At 36.9% G+C, this 11,855-nt stretch overlaps 2 protein-coding genes across 3 annotated transcripts in view; one reads left to right on the top strand and one right to left on the bottom strand.

Annotated features, from left to right (window-relative positions):
• Nucleotides 1-11,855, bottom strand: part of LOC126380383 (circumsporozoite protein-like) — a 72,171-nt gene that overhangs the window by 38,520 nt on the left and 21,796 nt on the right. The window lies entirely within an intron of this gene.
• LOC126380325 (UDP-glucosyltransferase 2-like) lies at nucleotides 138-7,374 on the top strand. The gene is made up of 9 exons (XM_050029667.1): nucleotides 138-2,077; nucleotides 2,313-2,535; nucleotides 2,750-2,840; nucleotides 3,339-3,531; nucleotides 3,852-4,046; nucleotides 5,830-6,049; nucleotides 6,253-6,472; nucleotides 6,668-6,887; nucleotides 7,069-7,374. Exons 2-9 carry the CDS (start codon nucleotides 2,356-2,358, stop codon nucleotides 7,340-7,342), a joined length of 1,593 nt encoding a protein of 530 aa, XP_049885624.1. The 5' UTR covers nucleotides 138-2,077; nucleotides 2,313-2,355; the 3' UTR covers nucleotides 7,343-7,374.

Genomic DNA, 11,855 nt, shown 5'->3' with positions numbered 1-11,855 from the left:
TTATAAACCAATAATATTTTTTGCATGCCAATATTTGCTTTATTTAGAGCTCATAAAATGTCGCTCAAAGTATATTTTATAACCTTGTTCATATTTTTTTCTCACCTAGTATAATTTAAGAGAGCCTATTTTCTATTTTTTAGTCGCCGTCAAGGCGTTGGCTTAACAATAAATTCAGTTGCCACAACAATAAATCGATGCCAGTTTAAATTAAAACAAAGCTTATAACTGATTTTTTAGCCGCCACTTTCTACTAAAAATTACTCTTCACCGTTGCTGCCAACCTATTATTTTTGCTACCTGCTTTCATTATTTTTACATCCCTAAATCCAATTAATTTGTCGCCTCGTTAAATACATGCCTTTCTTTATTTCCACCTAATTACAAAACGTGGTCTAATAAAAAAGTATAACCTGAGATCCGACTACGTGAAAAGTTGTCATTGGAAAATACGAAATATCATGTAGTACAATGCCAGATTTTGAGCCCGTACAGGCTACGGTTAAGCTTCAAGGCAGTGGACGTTCCTTCCGTAAGGTTATACCCTTCTGGTGGTTGAACATAAATCTCTTCCTTAAGCTTACCATTCAGGAAGGCCGTGCAGTCATCTAATTCGACCAGGTGCAGTTTTCCTGTGCACTAACACTGAGTAGTGCTCCAACGATAGCCAAGCGCGCTACAGGACTAAGTCTGATCATAGTCTACTCCTTTCCTTTGTCTATACCCTTTTACAAGTCGAGCTTTGTACTTGTCGATCTGTTTGTCGCTTGATCCGTAGGATCCATTTACAAGATATTTAAGCTCGCTATCCATCGCTTTTTGCCATTCTACGCGATCGTCCCTTTTCATGGCGTCTGCAAAATTATTTGGGAATGTCTCGGTGACATAAACATAATCTCTCAGCTTCTCGGGGTGTCGTATCAGCGAACGGTCTCTGAGCTTATAGCCTGATGGTGTTGGTTCAGAGTTATAAAATTCTTCTGGATCTGCCGTTTCTGTATCATGGTCATGGTGTTCAATGAGGACTTGACGCCATTTAGACACCATTTTTTATTGACATTCTAAATTTAAGTCAGTTTATGGCTGTTGAATATCTATGACACTTATTTACAAAAAGGAGGTTCTGTAACAGGTAGACGCGTCTTCCAGGCGACTGGCGGCCTTGGCCACCACCATGTTGTTGGTTTTCAGTAGCAAAGTGCTTGGTAGAGCTTTCCATTTCTGGCGGGTCTGCAATCAGAATCCCTAAAAACTGGCGGCGACCTCAAGGTGTTCCTCGAACTCGGCACAAAATGGATATTAGGTCATTATTTTTGTATTATTTTGTTGGCAGTATGATATGCTCAACTCCAGTGAGTAAAGTCTTCAAGTTAAAGACGTAAATGTCGACTTAAATTACCAAAATGCTCAGCTGAGGCCGAGTCGAGTGTACATCTTACAATACGGGAGGATAATGTAAGATGTGAATTGGAATTGAAACAAGTTTTTGTGTTTGTAAACATTTCACTGTAGCGATCGTAACAGAGTGCGCTTCACCGTTATAGCGTGCTCATTTTAAGCTCCAATTTGACGAATGAGCTACCAGGAACTGTAATAATAACCTGTATACCATGACCTGGATACGACGTCACAAACTTAGCTTTTTCTTCAAACATAGGATCATCCACGCGAACGTTAGGTGTACCATTCGCCACCAGTAATGCATGAAGTACGTCAGGCTAATTCAGATCATTGCATGACAGAGTATCTTACGAATGTAGGTAACCGAGATTGCGAACTAGCTTACGTAACATAAGCTCACAAGTATATTCTCAATTGGCGCAGTCAGACACAGTTCACCAAGCTTAGCAAGAAATGTGATGAGCCTGGCGATCGATAGCCAATTGTGTTAGTGAAAAAAAACAACAAGCAGATAAGCAACAAAAAAAAAACAAGTAGATAAATGCATTTCCAGAATATGGTCCGAAAAAATCAACCGCTGCAAGTTGAATATATTGCTAGACACCACAAATTTTGGATTTTTTAAATGTTTATTGCCAGTGATCTACAACAGATTCCTGGTATACCTACACATTCAGTGAGTGGCTACGAAGAGAGTTTGTGTTTAATTTTTTCACCATAATTGCTAAACAGATTTTAGGAAACTCTTATTTTATAATAATAAACGGTTCGCGCGTAATATAAATTTTCCGCGGCTTGTATTATAAACATATATTCATTACGTAGCAAAAATATACTGCCTATACCATACAATTTACACACAATATTGACTGAAAAGGTCTATGTTTAAATTATAAGTGCTTTGTTTGCAGAGCTGTAATTGAACGAGTGTTCAAAGTAGCAACAAGATGCTGTATGCGAGCTGACGTTATTGTGGTCAACATGTTGCGCGGTATAGACATATTATTAATGATTTTTGTTGTATACGATGCCGGCAGTGCGTATAAAATATTAGTGGTGTTCCCGATACCTGGAATGAGCCATGCGATACTTGGAGAAGGATATGTTAAGCCTCTATTAGAAGCTGGACATGAGGTCTGTATTGTGTTATGATTTGTGAGATCTGCCAGGTAATCAATAACAACAGATTCTTAATTATTAAGTCTGATTCCATTCGGCTCTATTGTGATTTCCGTTCGTTCTTTAACTAAAAAACCTATCTGTGATAAAAAGGCTCACTCATTTAATTAATCATATAACTATTATCCCTACAATTTTGTTGATTTATTATTTAAAACATGTGTTCAAGGTAACATACATCACGCCTATTCCAACAAAAAATGCGACAGGGAACCTTCGAGAAATCATTGTATCGTCAAATTTTAACATCATGCAAACAGGTAACAATACTTGAAAAGTGCTTTATTATGTATTGTACTAACTCGATTCATTAAAAAGTGATAATCAGATATATATATTTATTAGATACATGCTCCTTGAAAGAAATAAATACGGGCACGTAAATTTAGGACACATACTGAATGTAATATGTATAAAAAGAGATTAATCGATATTATATTGCCGTTTTTAAATAGCAGTTGTCGCGATATGTTTGAGAAAACAGAGAAAATTGTAATTAACGTGATAATGAAATATTTGTGCTTGAAAAATGAGAAACGGCACAAGTATTTCTAGTTGAAAGCTCTACCGTATGATGAAAATAAAAACAAATACAAAATAAATATCTGCGCATAATATAAATGGCGTTGAACAGTCAGAATGTATATCGATGCTTTGTAATTTCTGAAGTCCGCGGTAAGCTAAGCCCAGAAAAGAACAAAAAATTATAAAAATGGTGTATATTTGATGAGAAAGATCATGTTTTTCATTTATTTCAGAACAAGTACTAAATATAGAAAAAATATTATACAAAAAAATTGATTTACACGATTTATCAGGAATTATGTATTTAGCGATTATGCTTGCCAACAACACTGGTTTAGACGGGAATGTACAACGATTACTGCATGACCCTAAAGAGAAGTTCGACGTAGTCATCGTGGAATGGTTTCTATCTGAGGTTTTATGTGGGTAAGTAGGACAAAAAAACTAAACATTCTACAAAGCGGAAGCTTTCTTAAATTCCTCTTGTTAGTCTTATCTGTGTTTTGATTTTGGTTGTCGAAAACTAATAGTTATTACTATTAGAAAGTCCTTCAATTCATATAATAATCAGGTTGAGTTTAGTCTGTAATGTTTCGTGATTAGTAATATTTTTATTAAAATGGCATACTTACTGTTTCATATTTGAGTGTCTGTCAATAATCAAAACTTTGCCTTTGTTTATTAAATAATTTATATTGATATCTGTCACAAATCTTTTCCACAGTAGTATTCTTATTTACTTCCAGCTTTGCATCTGTCTTTAACTGTCCATTGATTTGGGCGTCTTCCATGGAGCCGCACTGGATGGCACTGTCAATTATCGATGATTACCTCAATCCCACTTACACGGCAGATATATTCTCCAGTAACATTCCGCCATACACATTTGCTCAACGTATTGTAGCTCTGTGGTCACACCTCAAGAATGCGTACAAAAAATGGTAAAGAAACAACTTATATTACTTTTTTATGTAATACACCTATAAAAAAAATATCTGTACGTCATCACGTACAGATATTTTTGTAGCTTATTATGATCTTTTTAAACTTTTCTTGGCTTTAGTGCATATAGTTATTCATTGATTTGTGGTATACATGTCATAGACATTGTTTTTCGATGTTTACGTATTTTCAAATTGTCCGAGGACAATATTGTTAATAGAAAAACATTGGGTAATGATTTCTAAACGTCTAGGGTATAATATCATACGGGTGTTGTTCACAGTGAACTAAACTGTTTCCTGGGTTAGTTTGAAGTATGTGAATACTAGAGGAAAAACACAGATGGCAGTGGATGTTAAGAAATGTTATATTTAGCATTGAAAGTAATTGTGCAATGATAATACTGCTTATTACTAGGGGGTGCATCGTCAGTAACTTCAATTTTCGTACGCTAACAATATAGGCCATAGAAACAAATTAATGCAAGTTCCTCTGTCGAATCACGTTCGGTCGGAACGGGATGAAATGCCTCCAAAGATCGAAGAACAAACAACAAGTGAAATTTAAAAGTTACAGATATACAGGGTGGCCCAGAAGTTCAGGTTCAAAATGAAAAATTAGAAAGAGGGGCTCATTAGCTACCAGAAACACCCCCATGTATGTTCCAATAGTATGAATCACCAACAGTGTTTGGGGATAACTTTTTCCTTGAAATCTATGTACCTTCATTAAAATACGAATACCAAAAGTGACTGCAAGTTTTGTCTTCAGATTGTTGCTATGTCTACGTCTACCCTGTTAGCGATTATAAGCGTGATTTTTATTTACTTTTAATTGAAAATGTGTCTTTGAGCACCTTTAACAACGTTAGAAAGTAGCAGCTACATTGTATGAGAATGTCAAAATTTTCCTTCAAATCTGTCTGTCTTGCAATCTTTGAGGGCTAATTACTTAGTTTTTTGCCCGTATTAAGGGTACTTTTTTTGAATGTTTTTAAAAGCCTATTAAATGGAGCAGTTTTTAGAAATACTTTCAGGGTCCATGACAATCTCATGTGTTTATTATTCTTCGGCGAAGTTTTAACAACTGTAACAATTTTGGTCGAATTCTCACTTTGACTTCCGATAACTTTTTTTTTATCTTTGATTTCACTTTGATTTATCTTTGATTGAGCGGTACACAGACTTAGGCATAGTTGTGAAGTAAAATAAAATAATTATTAAGAAAGGGATAGCGACAAAATGATTATTTCCGAAGTAAGGTAGAAAATCTAGAAAAAGGTACAAAATGGGTCATATCTCCTAAACCGTAAATAATTGCTGAACATACATGGGGGTGTTTCTGGTAGCTAATGATCCCCTCTTTCTAATTTTTCATTTTGAACCTGAACTTCTGGGCCACCCTGTATATTAGAGTATTCCATTCCACTTGTAAATGTGTAATTTAAAGGACTTTGGGCTTTAAGACCGCATAGTTAATCCGTTATACTTATAACGGATAACAATAGGTTGGAGTCTTATTTAGCTGTTTCAATCGGAACAACTTTGGGTAGAACCCAGCTACCAGGTTAAAAGTGTTCCAAGATATATTGCGCTATAGAAAGATGATAAGACGCTTAGGTATTTATTGTCTTCAGGGCTTGACAACGGAAACATTTATTAGTACAATTCTATAATGAATATCGAATAATGATTCTTGAAATAACAGCTTTTGAACTAGACTTCTGGGTATTTTATTTTTCATTTGAAGAACTTATTCAGAAAATATTTCTCGCTTCTACAGGTCCGTAAGTGGCGTGGAAAGCGAAATATATCAGAATATATTTAGTTCAGCTGGGGCCGAGAGAGGGCGTACGCTGCCACCTTTCAGCGAAGCCAAATACAATGGGTCTCTAATGTTTGGTAACTCACATGTGTCCTCCGGCCAATCTTTACGATTGCCACAAAATTACAAACCAATTGCTGGTTATCACATAGACCCCGAAATCAAGCCACTGCAGAAGGTAAGTTTTCACAAAACACGAGAATCACATATATTTTAACCAATAACGATGTTGATTTAGTTATTACCAAGAAAATAGTTTATTTTCGAAATTAAGTCAAAAGTCTTCATTATGTATTCAATTCTTATACGATGATAGTAACCGTCTTGGTATTACGTCCAAGAAAAAATAGTGAACTTTCAAACATGCAAAAATAATTACAGGATTTAAAAGAAGTTATGGATGTTGCCACTCATGGCGTTATATACTTCAGTATGGGATCCTTGCTAAAAAGCACTCAAATACCGGATACAATTATAAGAGGTATTGTGGATGTGTTTGCTGGATTGAAGCAAACGGTAATTTGGAAATACGAAGAGAAGTTACACAACATTCCAAAGAATTTACAAGTACTGCAGTGGGCACCACAGCAAACCATATTAGGTGAGCTCTTAATAAGATAACAAATTGACAAATGTTATTTTATTCAGGCCGGCATCATTGTTTGGATAAATGTCAAATGCGGTTTGTAAGTAGTGGCACAATGTAACAAACGTAGTTTTCATTGGAATGTTTGATTTAGCATCGACACAGTCACTTTTACATGCAATCTGAAATGAAATTATTTTTACATTTCAGCGCATCCTAATTGCGTTTTATTTATAACGCATGGAGGACTTCTATCGACGACGGAAGCTATACACTTTGGAGTGCCTATCATTGGCGTACCAATGTTTGGCGACCAGTTCATTAACGTCGACAGAGCAGTGAACAAAGGGTTTGCGAAGAGGGTCGATCTCGATTTCGAAACCCCTGTCAATTTGAAGACAGCCATTGAGGACATTCTCCAGAATCCTAGGTAAATATCCTCGTATTGTTGATGCAAGAGGCTTAGATAAAGAGCCAAAATAGCATGCTCGTGACACTGTTGGAATTACGTTTGAAGTGTCAAAGGAAATTAAAGCTATTTTCATGTTTTAACTTTTCGTCCTGGGACTTTTTTAAACATTTGATATATCTCTGCCATTTTATAATTTTAGGTATAAAGAAAAAGTAAAAACGTTGTCATTTGTCCATCATCACCGCCCGATCCATCCTAAGGCGGAGATCCTACACTGGGTGGAGCACGTGGTGCGCACGCGCGGTGCCCCACATCTTCGCTCGCCTGCGCTGCACGTACCTTGGTACCAGAAGGTGTATCTGGATCTGGCCGCTCTTATGATGGCACTTCTACTTCTTATATATTTTGTTGCAATAACATTATACACATCTTTACGACAAGAACATGTTTGCCAGCATAAAAAGTTAAACTAAGTACCTAATTGTAATTTTGAGTAACAATAACAGATAATTATGTTATACGATAATTAAATATTAGTATATATATATATATATATATATATTTATCAATACGTATATTATATGTATATCCCGAAAAAAACTGTTTTTGTTAATCCCAGCCTATTAGAAATGAAAATTGCAATCAGGATTTAGTAGGGTATGAGAGGGTGTTATCAAATAACGTAAATCACACGGAGAACTGAAATCAAGGGTAAAATGAGTAGTAAAATCACAGTAAAAAAACTATTAAGTATATCAAACAATTACTATGACTAGATTTCTGAATAACAAAAAAGCACCTAAAAAGCTGAAAACGCTTTCGTTCAACATTACTGTGATAAAAAATATATAATAATTAAACATTTGTGAACCTAACAGCTATGACAATTCCATAGTAATTAAGTATTAGAAGAAAGTGATGCATTTATATTAAACAGAGGCTTAATGGTTCTGATATCGAAAGGTATGGTTACGAGACCCACGTGCCCCAAAGTAGAAATGATTGTAGAAATGCATTTTAATTCATAAACTTGAGCAAGCCAGCAAATTGAGACTTGTGGCAACAATTTAACTTTCTGCCAGAAGCATATATAAAAATAATTGTTGCTTGATATTTGGTCACATTATGTATTTAAGTAATTATGTTGCTACCTACATAGCTTCTCTTTATTTTGATCAGAATAATAATGATTGGAAGGTGTTATTGTGCCTGCGTGTAATAAAAAGGGTGAATTTATACCCAATAACAAAGATAAAAGATGCATACTTATATGACTATTGTCCATGAATTTGAATGTCCATGAGTTAAATGAAGGAAAATCTGTACAGCGCCATCTATATTGTTCTTTAGAAATGTAGCCTGGAAAGTCTCTCATTGGTGGACCGTATTATAATCTGTAAACGGTAGATTCAAGCGGGATTTTAAAATATTTAAAAAAATTACTGACTTTAAAAGCATTCAGGGCCTCTTTTCACTACAATGTTCACACCAAATAAATGCGATGAAGAACCTGAAAGATTATGTAGGTATTTGCATAATATCTCAACAGACTATGAACAACATTTCCGACATTGCCCGACGAATTTATTAAGATAATATCTTATTTAATTTAGACACTTTCTAGAACACAGAAGTAAGCATAACTCAGTGTCCAAGTGTAAAACTATTTTAATGTTAAATAAAGTAAAAACTTTATAAGTACATGAAATTACATATTAACAGAAACGTAAAAATAACAAATAAAATACTTTAAAATATAAAGTAAAATGTTGGTTTTTCAACGGCAAAGCCGGTGCCGGACTCGCTCGCTTTTTTTAAAGTGGTTGTACCATTATATGGGCCATATTTTTTGTTAACTCTAGGAATTGCTTTACGCGTATCACGCTGTCCAGGGGAATGACGTGGTTATGCGGGACTCTCCGGGTGCAAGCACCCGGTATACCCATTAAACCCAACGGTGTTCTTCCTTGCCGTCGTGTGACGGGGACACGGGAACTCAGTTGCACACAACCGCGAACCCGCCGGCGGCGGATGCTCTATTGGGCCTAGTGACCCTGACGATCGTCCACAGGTCCCCGCTAAGGCGGCGCACGGTCAGGGATGACCAAGTAGCAGTTGGCGCCGCCTTGCCTTGCCTGACAGAGTCTTTCCATTTCCTCTCCGCCGCTTCCTTGAGCAACATTACTGCCTCGCTGTGGCGACCGCTTATCACGCCTGAACCATGGGCCATGAGCTCACTTCCAGTAACCATAGGAAGTTTCAAATTGTCTTCTGATGTAAGTTTCTCCGCAAAGTAACCGAAATATTTTTTATATTTTGATTTTATTGGCGCATGAACGAAACGTTTTGTCGCACAATCAGCTGTTACTTTTCTGGCGGGAAGTGCAGGAACGGACGAAACGAATTATCATTTCAGACGAAGAAAGCGTCATTTGTGTCAGTTGCACACAATCGCGATCTCATTGGTAAATGCCCTGACGGGCCCAGCGCCCGTGGCGTCCGCCGAGGACTACCCGGAATACTTAGGGGGCTCTACGGCACGGGACCTTCGTTGTGGGCCGCGGTACTCTGACCATCGTCCACAGGTCCCCGCTAAGGCGGCGCACGGTCAGTGATGACCAAGTGGCAGTTGGCGCCGCCTTGCCGGTCGCATGCGGTGCATCAGGAGCGAATCGACAGAGTCTTTCCGTTTCCTCTCCGCCGCCTCTTCTGATGTTCTCCGCAAAGTAACCGAAATATTTTTTATAGTTTGATTTTATTGGCGCATAAACGAAACGTTTTGTCGCACAATCAGCTGTTACATTTCTGGCGGGAAGTGCAGGAACGGACGAAACGAATTACGAGAACTACCCGGAATACTTGGGGAGCCCTACGGCACGGGACCTTTGTTGTGGACGGCGGTCCTCCGACCATCGTCTACAGGGGGACCTGTAGAGCTAAGGTGGCGCACGGTCAATAGTGATCAAGTAGCAGTTGGCGCCGCCTTCCCGGTCGCCGGCGGCGCGTCGACAGCGATGTGACGGAATCTTTCCGCTCCCTCTCCGCCACTTCCTTGGCAACCGCTCTCCTGTCCTCCTCGCTGCGGATCATGGCTGTAATTAAGGCTGGCAGCAAGAGGTAGCCCCTATTACTGTGGATAGGGCAGTGCGAAGGACCGCCCAGGCGGGGCACTCCTCGCGCGTGTACCGTGCCGTGTCCACGGCGTACCATTACATAAGCCATGAGCAGACTACCAGTAACCATGGGAAGCTATAAGTTGTCTTCTGATGTAAGTTTCTTCGGACAGTAACCGAAATACTTATTATAATATTTTAATGTTATTGGTGCAGACTTACAAATTAAAGGAAACGTTTTGTCGCACAATCAGATGTTACATTTGTGGCGGGAAGTGCACGAAAGGATGAAATGAATTATCATTTCAGACGAAGAGAGCCTCAGGGAAAGATTTAACGGTTATAACTTTAACTTGTGTGAGGTAAAATATCTTCGCTAGACTGAATGTAGGAGTTTATAAAAAAAAAAATAACAAACTGCTTCAAACTTAAAATTAAAACATATTTATATGACCTAGCGACATAAATAAATCAACATAAACTTCGAACTAAATCTAATTATAGGAAAGTGTGTAAAATCTTGAAAATTATATAGTGAAAAATATAATAAATGAAACATTTTGAACAGACAGCTTCTATAAACTATTTATTTATCGTAACAAGCAAAATATCGATCTATTGCCTGATGTATATTTCTCCGCAAAGAAATTGAAAACAATACTTGCATTTATTATATTAACACAAACGTGAATATATTAAACTAAACTGCTTGTCGTACAATCAGCTGTTACTTTCCGGGCAGGAAGTGCAGGAACATACGGAACGTAATGGTTTTGCCAGTGACAAACACGAATACTGATCTTTACACTTTTTTTTAATGAACATATCTGGTCACATAGAGATAACACAAACCATAGTGAATGATACTCCATAAAACTCTAGGTAACTATGAATTTAAATAAACTATTGTGGCCATGGTATATTACAGAATATTAATTGAGTTGGGGTTAATTGAAACACAAATTACTGTGACAAACGATACGTTAATTTTTTAACAAAACACAATGAGTTATGCTGACCATCGTCAGATATTATAGACTAAAAACACACCACCATAGAGTTAGTACAAAAACCCTTTTTTTGAAGACTATTAAAACTATATCTAGATTTGACATGAAAATAATTTACACTTCATCCAAATTGTTTTATTTCATTCACTACTCATAAAGGCATGATGTCCACGACTAAAACCATATAATTCGGAGTCGCTATAAGTACGTAGAAGAAGTATGAGGAGAGTAGTAAGTTTGGAGTAATATGCCAGTGCATACCTATGAATGCTGACAATTTAGGAATGTTATATAACGAAACGTAAAGGGCAAGAAACGACAATGGAAATAGTAAGAGAATGCACCTTAACTTCAATATCCCTGACAATTTGAAACAGGCTACTTACGTACGTACTTAGAAAGCCAAGTCCATTTTAATTTTGTTTGTCTGTTAAATGATTCATATTATGTATGTTGTAAGCTATTTTAATGGTATTTAATACGATGGCTGGTTTGTTGAATAAGTAATCTCAATATATAAGCCAAATTTGATACGTTTATGTGAAATAGTTTTTGATTTATGAGGGGGTCAAAAGTGGCTCCAAATGGTTCGTGTAATATTACACACGGTGCGGCTCGCCAGTTCAGTTCCTTGAACTTGGCTTGACACGCGACCGCGTGTCTAGATAAGAAATAAATCACTCGAAGATAGAAACTTATATTTGACGATATAGAAAACAGTCACTATTACAAATAAATATTTATTGATAAAAACCGTAGCCTTTTTGTATTATTTCGGTTCTTCGATTTAACCTGACACATTAACATAGCTAGCAGGATGAATGTATATTTTAGCATAGAATCTTTATTTTGGTAATGATCTA

This window comes from Pectinophora gossypiella, chromosome Z (genome assembly GCF_024362695.1).
Source record: "Pectinophora gossypiella chromosome Z, ilPecGoss1.1, whole genome shotgun sequence".
NCBI classification, from domain to species: Eukaryota; Metazoa; Arthropoda; class Insecta; order Lepidoptera; family Gelechiidae; genus Pectinophora; species Pectinophora gossypiella.
The sequence above is the reverse complement of the archived record's forward strand: the minus strand, read 5'-3'. Positions and strand labels throughout refer to the sequence as shown.

Excerpts from the sequence above, each read along its gene's own strand:
- LOC126380325 (XM_050029667.1), top strand. The coding sequence starts at position 2,356 with ATGCGAGCTGACGTTATTGTGGTCAACATGTTGCGCGGTATAGACATA. Across the intron at positions 3,532-3,851 it reads CTATCTGAGGTTTTATGTGG|CTTTGCATCTGTCTTTAACT; the intron begins GTAAGTAGGACA and ends ATTTACTTCCAG. Across the intron at positions 4,047-5,829 it reads AAGAATGCGTACAAAAAATG|GTCCGTAAGTGGCGTGGAAA; the intron begins GTAAAGAAACAA and ends TCGCTTCTACAG.